Source organism: Periophthalmus magnuspinnatus, chromosome 12 (assembly GCF_009829125.3).
Source record: "Periophthalmus magnuspinnatus isolate fPerMag1 chromosome 12, fPerMag1.2.pri, whole genome shotgun sequence".
NCBI classification, from domain to species: domain Eukaryota; kingdom Metazoa; phylum Chordata; class Actinopteri; order Gobiiformes; family Gobiidae; genus Periophthalmus; species Periophthalmus magnuspinnatus.
Genome location: NC_047137.1, coordinates 6458119 through 6473520, shown reverse-complemented (window position 1 = coordinate 6473520; position 15402 = coordinate 6458119). Strand labels below are relative to the sequence as shown.

Below are 15402 nucleotides of genomic sequence, written 5' to 3'. Positions count from 1 at the left end.
ACACACCTCCTTTTTATTACTTCTTGACGGTTTATCTAATTTATAGATAAATATATCACAGAGCCCTAAAGCTTTTTGAAATACTTACATATTTATGGTTAGCTAGTTAAACTTTCTCATTATGAGTTATGACAGTGTTGAGTTGATCAACAGCGTGACGCATTGTCTTTTTCATGTCCCGGTAGTCAAGCTAAAAGCCGGTGAACAAACGCACAATGCGGCTGTGCAGTCTCCCATAATGTCTAGTTTTTTTTTGCCGTTTTAAACTGTATATTATCGATTGCCTTGTGTACACTAACACATACAGTGTCATATTTCATATGTGGATACAAGCAGTCCCTCAAACACCACGTTTTGGTGTATTTATTGACAACTAACCAACATTGGCTGCTGGACTGTTGAGAGGAACTGAACTACTTACTCTTCATAGACTTTCTCTGTTGTGACCTGTGTGAATTTTACTGATATGTCTGCTAATGCTCCAGGTAAAGTTATTATGTGTGTTATAATCTTGTCCTTACCTTTTGTCTTTGCACATGACCTGAAGTAGTTCCACTCTCTTGGCATATTCACATTTCAAAGGATTGTCTGTTATTGAATAGGCTGCAGACGATGAACCGATAATTTAAATATGTGAATCACGTAGGGATTCATGTGTATTTTAATCATTCTACACTATATTTATGCGTCTTGGAACTAGAATGAGCTCTCCAATCTGACTTTATCCGTAGGCTTCCAAAGTAAGGCCCGAGTGGCCATCATAGCCGAGCTGGAGAAGGAGAGGAGACGTCTCATCCAGACCAACCAGTCCATGAACACCCCTGGGGCTAGGTAAGACTTACTGGAGCTCGCAAGAGATGTTGATATTAAAGGAGTTTTGTTTTTTTTGTTTTTTCTCAAATGTTGCCCCTTCTTGTCCTGTAGCATTTCGCTTTCACGGCCCATGAAAGAATTCAGGGACAATGCAGAGCAACAACATTTTGCGGCACAACAAAAAGCTGCTTTACAGGTAAGCTATGACGCGTTCATAAAAATATGTTGATATAAAAATGTAATAAATGTGTATTAAGTACATTTTCTGGTGGAGGGTATGTCACCTGCTTGTCTCCATTGAGATAAACTTATCTTTATCTTGCATTTATTCAGTTTGTTTTACAAAAAAAATCCTTGAAACATGTCTTATTGAAGCGGGCTTGCTCCCCACAGATCTGACCTGTAGTGTGGCCTGGTGGCGCCACCTGATAGTCTCCATGAACATGAATACATTCAATGGCATATTGTTGAACATTTTCGGAAAAGCTATAACATCTCTATTTGAGAGCAATGTTTGGTGGACCCTCTTAACAGAAAAGTTTTACATTCTCAGTTAATTAGTTGTACTAGTGTACTTTAAAAATAATCAAGGACTGGATGTTATTTTTTCTATGTATTTATTAGTATTAGTATTATTTTATTTTATTGTATTTTGCTCAGATTTGTCCCTCTTTGCATTTACTAAGTGTCCTGTCTTGCAGCACGCACATACACACTCAACAGGCTTCTTCATCACTCAAGATTCGTCTTTTGGCAACCTTATCCTCCCTGTCATTCCACGACTAGAGCCCCACTCATGACCTTTTACCTTTGCTGTGGGATGTATGAACTATGCTTACAGATCTTACACAAATAATCAATGTCTCCTTTAATCTTGTCTTTTAAGGCATTTATTGTCATCTTATGAACATTCTCAGGGGAGTAATGTGTCATTTAATTTTGTTGGATATATTGGATTGCTGGTTTAGAAAAATATTTACCATCAAAGTTACAAATACAACTGCCCTACCACATAATGATTAGAGATGGAGTGTTCTCTTAAATGTTGTCACCAGTTACAATTACCTTGAACTGTGTATTTTGGCATTTTTACATTCTTATTCATTTGTAATCATATTTGAATAATAAAAGTGTTTAACACGTGTCTGTTTGTTTAGATGTACTTTTGTCTATAAAATTAAACATGACTAGTATATAGGCCATTATTCAATTTCTAATGATATTACCTGGATGTAATCTATAAAACAACTCGCCCACTAATTGCTTCACTCCACTATCCAAACAGCACCTTGATGTTTGACGTATACAGGCTGGGTTTTCATTGGGATTTTTTTTTTTAAATTTATGTTAAGTCAAACACCGACATCCAGTGGACAAACTCTGGAAATGCTTAGTTAATTTGTTGTAATAATTCTGTTCGTTTATTTGATTTTTTAATCTATATTTTTACTTGCTTAAATTTCTATTTATTTATTTTTATTTTTTCATCATTTATCTGTTTCTCTTGCTATGGTAGTTGGACAACGAAAGCAACTGTTAACTGAAAGCCTCATGATATTTTGGCAGTGAACGTTTGAGTAATGTCTTGTTTTTTCAAAGATAAATATATATATATTTAACTCATATATTATATTTATTATTATTTCTATCAAAAAGCTGTAATCTAGAGAGATGAAACTGTCTTTAGTTTTAAATTCACAACAGAAAATGCCTTAAGATCCTACTGAATCATTTTAATGGGATCCCAACTTCACTAGGATATTATTAGCAATGCTGTAATGTGGAAAACAATTAGAGCTGCCTTTTTCATTTAACTGGATTAAGTATTATAAAATGTATCTTTCTTTTCTTTCTTTTCAAGTTGGCTCTATAAACACTGAGTAGAGCTTTTTTCCATCTATAAACTGAGTGACTTGACTAAACTTGTAACTGGCTCCTCCCCTCTATTAGTCATGAGTCTAGTACGTGTTGGGACTGGTGCCTTGAACGCACAAGCATCTCGGCGCTGTGCAAGAAAGGAGTTTACCCGGCCTTATCTGGAGAAAGAACTCAACTTTTTTCGTTTGGCAAGCTCCCCTTGTGTGTCGTGCTTGTTTTTCTGATTGGACGCGCCTTGGACCGTTCGTAATTGGCGCAGTTCTTGTGCGTTTTTCCATGTTGGATTAAGTTTGCGTGGAAAGAAATGTTATCTGAACCCACTGCGAGAGGAGGTGGGAGTAAGATACGAGTCTGGTAATGCATACATCTTCCTTACAGGACTGGGATGTTTTGCTGAACTCCAAGCAAAACTAGCTGAGAGTCTGTCGCTGCGTGTGCGTAAAAGGTTAAAAAAAAAAAAAGTTGCGGACTGAAAAGCGCAAGTTTGGAGTGAATTAACGATGGCTTTAAAGGCGAAAGTTTTGTACGACTTCACCTCGGAAAACCCTGGAGAGATTTCCATTTATGAAAACGAGCTGGTCACTTTGTTCAGCGAGGAGGAGCTTGAAGGCTGGCTGGAAGGGGAGAACAGTCGGGGTGAGAGTGGCCTCCTGCCCGCGTCCTATGTGGAGATCATCCGGGAAACAATCACCTCCGCCACCGCTAATAACAACGGCTTCTCCTCGCCCAAATCCACCAGCCATTCCTCCTCCTTTGCGTCCCCGGTGTCCCAGAGAGGAGGAGGGGGTGGTGGTGGAGGAGGAGGAGTAGGGGGCGGCAGTGGAAGTGGAAGCTGCGGTGGGAGCTTCCACACCAGCCAGGGGAGTGATGACGACTGGGACGATGACTGGGATGACACTTCACCTGCCACCGCCAATCCTCCGCGGACTTTAGGCACCACGCCCCCGCTTTACCCAGTCACCACGTCCCTGCCAGCGAGAAGGAGCAGCAGCAGCAGCCAACAACTGCAGCATCAGCAAGCCAAGAGCACGGCTACGGTGGGACGGAACTTGAATAGGTTTTCAACTTTTGTCAAGTCTGGAGGAGAGGCTTTTCTGTTGGGAGAGGCCAGTGCGCTTGTGAGGGATGGGGACAGGATCTGTGTGGTGATGGGGAAGCACGGGCCAGAGTGGCAGGAGGACCCCTATCCATTCACATGTACTATTGATGATCCAACCAAGCAGACAAAGTTCAAAGGCATGAAGAGCTACATGTCGTATGGGCTGACTCCAACACACACCAATGTGCAAGTCAACCGCAGGTAATAGACTATTAACAAACTAATACTGTTCTATTTCACTTAACTTCTCAGTCACACCTCAAGGAAAATAGTGCTGGCCAATAGGTCTGAATGATTATACAGAAATATGACTCAAGCAGAGTTCACACTTACTGTAGTTAGATAGACCTGCCCAACAAACAGAAATTGTAAACAAATATGTTAATTTCAGTGTAGTTAGCTCCTCCCTTCAGACTGATGTAAGGCAGTGTCCACCAGCAATGTGACCAGAACTGAAGCGACTGAAGGATAAGCAGCAAAATGTCTTAACTCAAAAAACTTTTTTGTCCAGTTGACTGAATTGAATTTTTCTTTTACTATAGATCATACCTAGCAGCTACCATGGGCTGACTGACAGAAAGTGGCAGCTATAATGTGCCAGTGGTGTCTACCATCAAACACACAACCACTTTAATAAGCCAACACTATGGGGAAAATAGTCGTAATGACATTGTTTTAGTTTTGTCAGTACGTTTTGTACACATTCAAAGTAATTGCTCTGTACCATTTTACTCCCGCTTTCCCAATCACATAAAGTATGCAGATGACGTGTCTTGCCCAAGGACACAACAGACTGTGGTTATAAGTTTTTGGAGACATGTTGTTACAAGCTTTCATTTACAGGTTACTAAAAGAAAAAAATCTATTCTGTCAATTGGACAAAAAAAGCATTTTTTGTTAGGAAAGACGATCCATCTTTGAACAGAAATTGGGGCCATAGGCATCATTTATCCCTTATTTATAACTCCATCCTCAGGTCTAAATCAAAACAAGGAAAATAGTGCTAGCCAATAGGTCTGAATGATTATACAGAAATATGACTCAAGCAGAGTTCACACTTACTGTAGCTAGATACACCTGCCCAACAAACAGAAATTGTAAACAAACATGTTAATTTCATTGTAGTTAGCTCCTCCCTTCAGACAGATGTAAGGAAGTGTCCACCAGCAATGTGACCAGAACTGAAGCGACTGAAGCATAAGCAGCGAAATGTGTTAACTCAAAAAACTTTTTTGTCCAGTTGACTGAATTAATTGAATTTTTCTTTTACTATAGATCATACCTAGCAATTAAGGGATTACACAGACACGCTTTCAAGGACAGAAACCAATATGTGAAATTTTCCTTCAGTAAGACCCTAAAACATAAGCCCCCTTTCTCAAGATGTTCAATATTGCATTTTGACTACTTGTTTTTACAGCTGTATCAGCTTTTTTTCTCATTAGTTACATGTCCGTTCCACTAGATCTACACATGCATCGTCTGGCTGGTCTGGCTTAAAAGTGTTGTATGTGAATCAAATTACCCTTGCTAATCTTCAATAGAACAGGGAAAGCAGCCAAAAAAGACTCACCATTGGCAATGAAACTTAATTAAGAATATTGCGTCTTCTACAAAGACACCCATAACCTACAAACAAGGAACCAACATATCTACAGTTGAAACCAGAAGTTTACATACACCATATAAAAACATTTCAGACATATGGAAATTGCACCCAAGGATGAACCAGACTTTATATAGTGTATGGAAACTTCAAATTTCAACTGTGTTATCAGAATTTATTTCAATTCACATTATGCAAATGATGTTCACAACTGTGGCAATACAATATCCATATATGGATATTGTATTGTAGCAGTTGTTCTTGCTAAATGGTAAAAACAGACTTTACAGACTGCTGTCGTAGCCTCCTCCTCTGGGAGTTACTCTTTCCACATTGTTCTTGACTGTAGGCCTCTCATGCATTACCAAAGAAAATTAAGTTTCCATTCAATCCACTTGGGGAAACATCTCACTTTAGGCTGTCCAGACGTGTTTTTAATTGTGCTTTCACCAACTCATAGTTATTACTCATTTATGCGCAATAGAAGGAAGGGCAGTTTTTTAAAACTGAATGTACAATAGTGCCATGCAAAATTGGTAAGCTACTGTTACCACAACTGCCCATGGGTACTGAATGAGGTGAGGCTGCCTATCTGCACCACCAATCAGTCACGTCATTGGTAGGACATTCAATACATATGGCCATACCTTCTTGAGAATGCCCTGTCTGGTCTAATCTCGGAAGTTAAGCAAGGAAGCCTGGTTATGGGAGACGGGTGGGAATACCAGGTGCCACAGTGGCAGCAGAGGTACTAGTGCATACTTGTGTTGTGTCCTTAGGTAAGTTGTAATTGAGTGTATCTTTTCCATTGTGCAGGTATAAACACTTTGATTGGCTGTACGCTCGTCTGGTAGAGCGGTTCCCTGTCATCTCTGTGCCACACCTGCCAGAGAAGCAGGCCACAGGGCGCTTTGAGGAGGACTTCATCTCCAAGAGGAGGAAGGGCTTGATCTGGTGGATGAACCACATGACCAGCCACCCAGTGTTAGCACGCTGCGACGTCTTCCAGCATTTTCTCACCTGTGGCCCAGACGAGAAGGCCTGGAAGATGGGCAAGAGGAAGGCCGAGAGAGACGATCTGGTGGGGGCCAACTTCTTCCTCACAATCAGGTGAGAAGCAGAGCTCAGATGAAGCTGTGAATTTCTATTGCAGCCTCTTCATAGACAGTCTTATACTGCATTCACACATTTGTATATCATTCACACACTTATGCACATCATAGGACTAAACCAAAGCAAAGTCTACAGCAGGATTAAACTTAATTTAAACAGTAGCCTATATAAAACCATCCATGCACATAAGCCCATAACTGCTGATAACTGATTAAAAATGCTGTAGTTCTTACTAGAATGTGGCTTATGTAATTTTTAGATTCTCTCTCTCTCTCTCTCTCTCTCTCTCTCTATCTATCTATCTATCTATCTATCTATCTATCTCTCTCTCTCTCTCTCTCTCTCTCTATATATATATATATATATATATATATATATATATATATATATATATATATATATATATATATATATATATATATATAAAAATTTAAGATTACCTGTGGTATGAATGCATTTTAAATGATATATTTCATGTTAGTGTGTGTTCACACTTGTGTCACCAAAATTGCAACTAATTCTGGGCTAGACCAGGTCTAAACCAAGTGTGCTTCTAGACTAAACTGGGCTCAAACTAGGACTCAGTGTAAATGCACTCTTAAGCGTAAACACACCCTTAAATTCAAGTAGTGCTCTTTAAGTAGGTCATATAATATGCTTTTCTCCTCTAATAATATTGGCAAGTGTCATGTTATAAGATTATCCTTTCTGCTTCACAATGCATGGGAGTTTAATATCTCTGTGTCATTTACTTTAGCATTATGTTACCAAAAGTCATGTTTGGGTGTTGTATATTACCTATTGTGTTAATGGCTCATTTATCTACATGAGTGGAAGGGTTTCTGGTCAGCAGCCTGGTCCCGGTCTTTAATCACTAGGAGTGCCTGATACAGCGACAGATAAGAGGCTCATGGGAATAACGCGTTTACCATTGTTCTGAACATGATGTAATTCTGAAATATTTTAAAAAAAAAAGAGCAGTGATAAAATGATGTGTTTTTAAAAGAATATGATTCACCTGTTTTATCATATTTTTAGGTACATTTAACAAATTCTTTCTTGAGAAATCTGTAGAATAAACAGTGTCTGTCAATTAAAGTAAATAGGCCTAATTTCTTTTTTTCAATTTACAAGTTACAGTATAAGTGATAAGGTTGAGGTACACTTTATTACACCCTCAGCATTTGACCCACCCTTCAGTGCCGCTGGCGCAACCTGTCAGGAGCAGTGGACCCATGTCCAGACTACCTTAGCTGGAGGATTTTACAGACTGTACATATTTTGGGTTGACGTTAGTAATGTGTATTTAAAGCTATGGATATATTGAGTATTAAAAGTATTAGTTGTAGATGTATTTCCTGTGTAGTAATAGTACTGTTAGAAGAATTTCTGCTCTTAAGAGTTGTAGTTGTAGGAATAGCCTTGGTGATTAAGAGTAGTTGCAATCAAAGTAAATATAGAATGATGATTTATTGTAGCAGTGGGCAAATTGGTATGTTGTAGTAACAAATTGTAGTTGAAGAAAGAGTACTGTTGAGTAAGTAGCATTATGAGTTTGTTGTTGTTGTTTTGTTGTATTATAAACATACATAAATAATACCCTATACACCACTTTTCACTAAAAACCACTTTTCTGAAATATCAAGGAGCATACGCTAAAGTAACAGTACTTTTGTTCTTTCTTATAAACACATTTAGTTTATCTTTACTTACTTTGTCCTCTAATCTAAAGTCAATAAAGCCATGTTTTCCTTCCAGCCCGCCCGAGGTTCCTCTTGACCTTCAGGAAGTGGAGAGCAAAGTAGAGGGCTTCAAGACCTTCACCAAACGAATGGATGAGAACATTATTGTTGTGAACACTACCATCAATGAGTTCGCCCGTAAGCAGATGACCGGGTTCAAGAAAGAGTACCAGAAAGTGGGACAGTCCTTCAAAGTGCTAGCCCAGGCCTTTGAACTGGATCAGCAGGCATACTCAGTTGGTCTGAACAAAGCTATAGCCTACACTGGAGAAGCCTACGAGAACATCGGGGAGTTCTTTGCCGAGCAGCCGCGGCACGACCTGGATCCTATATCCGACCTGCTCGATATCTACAGAGGGCATCTAGCTAACTTCCCTGACATTGTTGATGTGCAGAAAGGTATGACACTAAAACACTACACATTCTACTGTTTTGTGATTAAAGGTACACTATGTAACTTTTCTGGTGGATGATCTGTCAGCTACTTGTCTCCATGGGCATGTTATTCCTTGCTTTGCCTAGAATATTCAGCAGCATGGCATTAAATGTATCTCCATGTCAACAAGCAGGCGATGCCAACAGGCCAATTTACAGGTCAGATCTGTGGAGAGGTGACCTTGCTCACAGTACGACTACATCAGTAATGAGTAAATGTTAGGTAGATACATTTAATGCCATACTGTCGAACATTCTAAAGTAGTGACATCGCCATAGAGACAAGCATACTCCCTCACCAAAAAGTTTACATATTACACTTTTAACTGTCATAGTTCTTTTGGTTGTCTTCTTTCTGTGTAGCTATTAGGATTTCAGAAGAGGTTGTTTCTCTCTTCTTTGTGGGTGAATTTTGCATGCCCACACAATTTGCAGAGGAGATTAAAAATTAAAAACAACTTTCACCTATAGTAGATAAACAAATCACTGTGCTACCCCTGGTCTTCCATATATCATTACAATCATTTAGTAAAACCTTTTAAAATATGCTCATGCACTGCCAATAAATACCATAATTCAATTTCAATTTAATAGGATGTTTTAAAATGTTGTGACAAAAAATAAACAATGATCCCATTTCTAACCCTATACATCACGTGAGCCTGTGATTAGCTCAATATATCCCCACATTTCACATCCATTCCAATCTGTCACAACACATTACCTCGATTTTATTATGCCATTAAATCATTAAACTGTTTTCCGCTGTAACTTAGTAACATGCATATCTTTGATTCTGTGTCATGCTCTGCCTTATTTGAACAAATGAAGCAAAATAACAGAAAACACAATACGTTGTTAAACAGTTAGATATTAACATTGTGGGTTTCTTTTTAGAGACAAAATTTAAATGTAATTTTGTTAATTTACACCTGATTATACACTGACTATATTTTATTCAAAGCATTAAACGTCAACCATAACATCTGGCATCACTTACCATTGCCATGGTAAAAAATCATTTGATGGCAAAAAATAGAGCACATCAATATACATTTCTACAGAAAAGATGAAGTTGAACTATGTACCCATTAAAATAGGGTACCAAAAAGTGCTAATTGTCAGTCATCCCTCTACTAATTCATAATGTTGTTTTTACACAGCTGTATGACCCTGGGCCTGTATACACCCCCCCACACAGAGGGGTCAGGGTTCAAAGGTCAAAGTGAAATACAGCTGGTGCAGAAGGGGACCTTCATTTGGCCTCTACTTTGTGAGGACTCAGCTGGAGGTTTAGGGCACTGAGTTTATATGCAGATTGCTTTTTTAGCTTGGATTTAGATGCAATTTATTCTAATGTAATTCCTCTAACTGTGATTTTAGAACCCGTATTTTGCAGTTCAGTTCTGGAGTAACTTCTGTTGATAATGTTTAGTCCTTATATAATTTTGGTTTAGCCCTGGTGTAGTTCTAAATTGGTCCTGGATTAGACATGGTCTGTCTAGATTTGTGCTGTCATATTACTAAAATTTCAAACTGGATTTTGATACTAAGGAATTAACTCAGTACTCAATACCTATTTCTATACCAGAAAGATAATAAAAACACTGATAGTATGGTAATAAAACACTTTATTTAGACAATAGAATAACAATTGTCTAAACAAAAATTGTTGATTTATAACATAAATCATTATACTTACTTTTATATTATGATCTGGTCTTACATCTGTGTAATCCCTCAGTCGTCCAGGACCTAGATGCTACTATCAGAGCTAGTATAAGATCACATATACCTAGACTTAGTATATGTGGTCTCATACTTGTTTTGATACAGCTCAAGGGCTCAAGATACATTCTAAACCTAATCATTGAAGGTTTATTTCTGTCCTGTGAATGTGACTTTTTTGATATTGATATTCATTCAAAAAAGTATCTAGTTTTGATATTAGTTTTATACTGATTACTATCTGATTTTCAATACTTTTGACAACCCTAGTCCATATTCTGTTGTACTTTACTTTATGTATTATACCTGGTTAGTTTGTTGCTTTGGTACTTGCAACTCAATTTTTCCTAAAATGGCACTTCCCTGTGTAAACGTTTTGAAAAATGCCTGCTGTAGCCAATCACCAGCCTGCAGCCTGTTGTTATTTTATTGCACAGACTGATAGCTCACAAAGCCTCCATTCCCCCAGCTCCTCAACCAAGCCACATGTGTTTTCATTTATCAAACTGCAGAGTCAATGTAGGTTGAAAGCTGAGACCTGGGGCCGATGCATTGTGCCGGTTCCCTTGTTCATACACACTCATGTACAGTAGACGCCCTGCAGTTGAGCTGGCTTGTTAATGCTGTACAGACTAAGAAGGAGGAGGGAATACAGATGGTTGGCACACATAGTCCTGATTTGGGCCAAACCTAGAAGCAGAGGAGTTCCTGATAAAAACACAGCCCAAAGCTGTGGATAAACGCTCACATACCAATACAGTGATGGGCAGAAGTTTTGACCTACATTTCATCCAGTTTGCTTACGTTGGAAGTTACAGTGGGCTAGCTTAATTGGATCATTTGTTAGAGTAGTTGTTTGGTAGGTGGTGTGGTCAGTTTACTTTACAAATTGTGGCTTTTGTTATATTTTATGATAACATGACTTCATCTGTAAAAGTACTGCTTTTTTATTTCAACAGCCATTGTAACATTTACATGATTATTACTTGGAGTAAAACAGTATTTTGTATGTAAAAATGTACTTGTATTTAATTTACTATAATATGATCATGAATATACAACAATATACACTGCCTGGCCAAAAAAAGTCACCACCTGGATTTAACTAAGCAAATGGATACGAGCCTCCTCCAGTTGGTCTGGTCTAGGTTCAGCAACAGTCTGTGCTCAAAGAATGAGGTCAGCTGACATCTGAAAATACTGAATGACCAGGTTATTCCATCAGTTTAATTTTTCTTCCCTGATGACACGGGCATACTCCAAGATGACAATGCCGGGATTCATCGGGCTCAAATTGTGAATGAGTGGTTCAGGGAGCATGAGACATCATTTTCACACATGGATTGGATGGATTGGCAGAGTCCAGACCTTAACCCCATTGAGAATCTTTGGGATGTGCTGGAGAAGGCTTTGTGCAGCAGTCAGACTCGACCACCATCAATGCAAGATCTTGGTGAAAAATGTATGCAACACTGGATGGAAATAAATCTTGTGACATTTCAGAAACTTATTGAAACAATGCTACAGCAAATGCGTGCTGTATTCAAAGCTAAAGGTGTTCCAACGAAATATTGGAGTGTGTGACCTTTTTTTTTTGGTGGCGACGTTTTCTTTGTCCAGGCAGTGTATAACAGGACATAGTGATACTAACATTTTAAACTTGCTTGTGACACTAAGGAATAGACTCGATACTCAATATCAATTCCAATACTACCTATGCTTTATTTAGTCAAGAATGTTATTTTGAACATTAAATCATAGGAGTTTCTTTTATATTACCATGTGGTCTTATATCTGTGTAATTCCTCAGTTGTCTAGGTTGGTTCCATAGTGGTTCATGGGCGTATACTTGTGTTTTTTTTACTTGTTCTAATGCAGCTCAAGAGCACTCTAAAGCTATTCAGGAAATGTCCATTTCTGTCTTGTGAATGTGACTTTGTATCAGTACTTGCTCAAATGAGTATGAAGTTTTGATACTAGTTTTAGTATCGATTAGTATCTTTTTTCAATACTTTTGAGAACCATAATAGGAATGATACATGTTGCTGGTTACGTTATATCATATCCACGAACTTTAAATATCTATAAGTCATGTATACGAATAGAAAGCATACAAATCTCCCAGAGATTTGTTAATATTACCTACAATAGATTCTACAGGATGGCTTTTATAAACAATGACACAATGAGGTACAGATGGATAAGGTAGTCCTTCCCATAAGCACACATGTAATAGGCAAAAAGCAAGATATGACAGCACAAATGAGTGTGTATGACTAACCCACAGCTGCTGTCAACGGGCGTTTTAGGCTCTTATTGTTCTCTGGGTAACTCCCTACACTTCATCTGCACAATATAATGTTTGTGCTGAGCTTGTAAAATAACCACATCTGAGAAAAGACATGCTGGAGTCACTGCTTCTCCAGGCCTTGTAAAGTTAATTGCGTTGTCAATTTATAAAAAGACATTTTTTGTGAACTGAAGCCTAGTTTTGGGTGACCTGTAGACCGGTTTATTCACTGAGACTTGTTTACCTGAAGTTGCAAAGTTAGAAGAAAATTAGTAGTACTGATTTGCATTAGTTAGTAATGGTTATGGGAATTTATAGAGCAATGCAGTTGTTGAAGTGGCAATACTAAAACTTGAAGTTGTTGTATATAACATATGGCAGTGGTACAGCAGTTACAGCATTCACACACCAACTTCAAGGTTGGCAGTTGAATCCCAGCATGCACCAGTGCATTCTGTCATTGTTTCCATGGGCAAGACATGCTTTCTGCCTATGTATGACTTTGTGTGTGAGTGAGGGGTTGGTGATAGTCAGAAGGGCCATTGACACAAATAGGCAGCGTCACTTTCATCAGTTTACCCCAGGGAAGCTTTGGTTAAAATCATATTCTATCCCACCGCTTAGCGTGGGAAGTGAACGAAAAAATGCACAACATTGTCAAGTGACTTTAAGCTTCTGGAAAAGGGCTACATAATACTAATGCATTATGATTATTCATAAAATATGTACCTAATAATCATGGTAGAAGTAACATTAACTGCAAATAGGTATTTATGTACAAACATAATGACAGTATTAACTTTGTTGTGTCATCTTGAGTATTTGTTCCCCAAAGGAACAGGGAGTTTGAGCGACTTGGAGTACTTCTTCCATCTTCCATTCCCCTAATATCTAAACACAATCACAATCATATCATATACAGCGTTATCAATCAGTTGTCCTGTCCACCCCACTGACCCTGCTCCCTCAGGCTCACATCATCTCACTGTGTACTGCTGACTCCATCTGATTTGAATGAGCACAGATTCCAGGGCCTCTTGTCCTGTGTTGCCCTGGGACAGAAGGAATGCGGAGTGGATTAGCCTCCCCTCCTCCTTTCTTTCCTCCTCCTCCCCCTTTCTTCGCCCTTTTTTTCTCCCTCTTCTTCGTTTTATCGCAGGATTTAGAGTCAGAGAAGGAAAGATATGAATAAGGCTGGGGTGAGGAGGTGGTTGAGAAGGTCCTCCTTCTCCAAGTTCACAGTACAGTTCGGGGTTCAGATTAAGGGTCTGTAATCGGCTTGGCAACAACAGGCAAAGTCCACGCCAATATGAGTGGTTTATTAGTGAGTACATAGAGAAATGTTGAAGTGGGTAACTTCAGAAAACTGATAGTGTGTCAGCTGACTTCCTGTCTTTCATGTAATGTTTCAGACTGTATGACATAATGCAAGAGGAAATGGAATAAATGTATAATAGTCATTGCATTGTTTTGAAGAGATTCTTTGGATGTCAAGTTTATTTGTTTAATCAAGTATGATTATTCAGATTACAATATAAAAAGAAATAGAAATATCACCATTTTAGATGTAAAAAATACCTTATTTCAATTTAAAGTGTACTTTATTTAGACAACATACATGCACGTTTCCCCAAATATCTGGCTGTTTATGTCACAAACATGACATAAACAGATGACAAACACAATGCATGGGATATGTGTATTAGTTTATTAGTTCATATTTGAGTCTTCTGAAAAGTGTTCTTGTAGTGTTCTTCAAACTTAATCTTACTTTTACTTAAAATTACAATATAAAATATATTGACAATATAGCAGCCCTAAGTAACGATAGAAATTTGGTTTGAGTTTGTTTTACGGCCTGTTATGTGAGCATAGATCCAAATAATATAACTTTCTAAATCAGACTTGTTGGTCTCATCTCGCAGGTGCTCTTACCAAGGTGAAGGACTGTTCTCAACCGGAGAGCGCCCTCCATGACCGCTGTAACATCATCTCGTGTGCCACGCTTGCAGAGATCCAGCACTTCCACCGCACACGGGTACGAGACTTCCGCTCCCAGATGCAGCACCACCTCCAGCAGCAGATCAGCTTCTTCCAAAAGATCACGGCCAAGCTGGAGGACGCACTGCACAGATATGATGAGCAGTAGACTTGGAAAGGAAATAAAGGAGAGAGAACTTTGGATGAAAAATATGAAAAAGTAGGTCACTGGAACTTCAAAAACCTGGATTCTTTGAAGAGCCCTGATGAATGTACCAGTAGCAGGGTTTTGCTGACGACGCCTGAGACAAGTCTTTTGAGTGTAATATTAAAAGCAGCTGTATGTGCTCTGCCTGCAGCTTCCTGGTGTCATGGTCACATGATCTGCCTCTACTGAAAACCTACAGCTTCATGGGAACAGCCTGGAAATCCTTACAACAACATACACTTGACTTGAACTGGATGTGGTCTCTACCATCTGTCCCCTGGTTTGTTTTTACTTGAATGACCTGCTCAGTATTGTACAGCCTTTGATGGTGCATCATGAAAATGAACACAAAGTTGAGTTTAGTCATTCTGTTATCCCCATTTTTAACCAAGAAAGACTGGGCATCACTGACTACTTCTGGCACACATCCTAATCAGACAATACTATTTAAGTTCTTCATACTGTGTGAAGATACCTTCAAGAAATACACTTGCATATATTTTGTTTGTA

General features: G+C 38.6%; 2 protein-coding genes across 2 annotated transcripts; both read left to right on the top strand.

Moving 5' to 3' along the window:
* The first annotated feature begins 178 nt into the window (after window positions 1-178).
* inip (ints3 and nabp interacting protein) lies at window positions 179-1955 on the top strand. Its single transcript, XM_033975959.2, has 4 exons — window positions 179-485; window positions 732-831; window positions 925-1009; window positions 1515-1955. The coding sequence occupies exons 1-4, from the start codon at window positions 467-469 to the stop codon at window positions 1611-1613; spliced, it is 303 nt and encodes a 100-aa protein (XP_033831850.1). The 5' UTR covers window positions 179-466; the 3' UTR covers window positions 1614-1955.
* Window positions 1956-2796: 841 nt separating this feature from the next.
* On the top strand, window positions 2797-15377 carry LOC117379272 (sorting nexin-18-like). Its single transcript, XM_033975955.2, has 4 exons — window positions 2797-3991; window positions 6213-6506; window positions 8268-8650; window positions 14630-15377. Exons 1-4 carry the CDS (start codon window positions 3192-3194, stop codon window positions 14851-14853), a joined length of 1701 nt encoding a protein of 566 aa, XP_033831846.1. The 5' UTR covers window positions 2797-3191; the 3' UTR covers window positions 14854-15377.
* The last annotated feature ends 25 nt before the right edge of the window (window positions 15378-15402 follow it).

Bases quoted from the DNA above. Each gene is read 5' to 3' on its own strand.
- inip (XM_033975959.2), top strand. The intron at 832-924 runs GTAAGACTTACT...CTTGTCCTGTAG, and splicing joins ATGAACACCCCTGGGGCTAG to CATTTCGCTTTCACGGCCCA. The intron at 1,010-1,514 runs GTAAGCTATGAC...CCTGTCTTGCAG, and splicing joins AACAAAAAGCTGCTTTACAG to CACGCACATACACACTCAAC.
- LOC117379272 (XM_033975955.2), top strand. From the start codon at position 3,192: ATGGCTTTAAAGGCGAAAGTTTTGTACGACTTCACCTCGGAAAACCCT. The intron at 6,507-8,267 runs GTGAGAAGCAGA...TTTTCCTTCCAG, and splicing joins AACTTCTTCCTCACAATCAG to CCCGCCCGAGGTTCCTCTTG. The intron at 8,651-14,629 runs GTATGACACTAA...CTCATCTCGCAG, and splicing joins CATTGTTGATGTGCAGAAAG to GTGCTCTTACCAAGGTGAAG.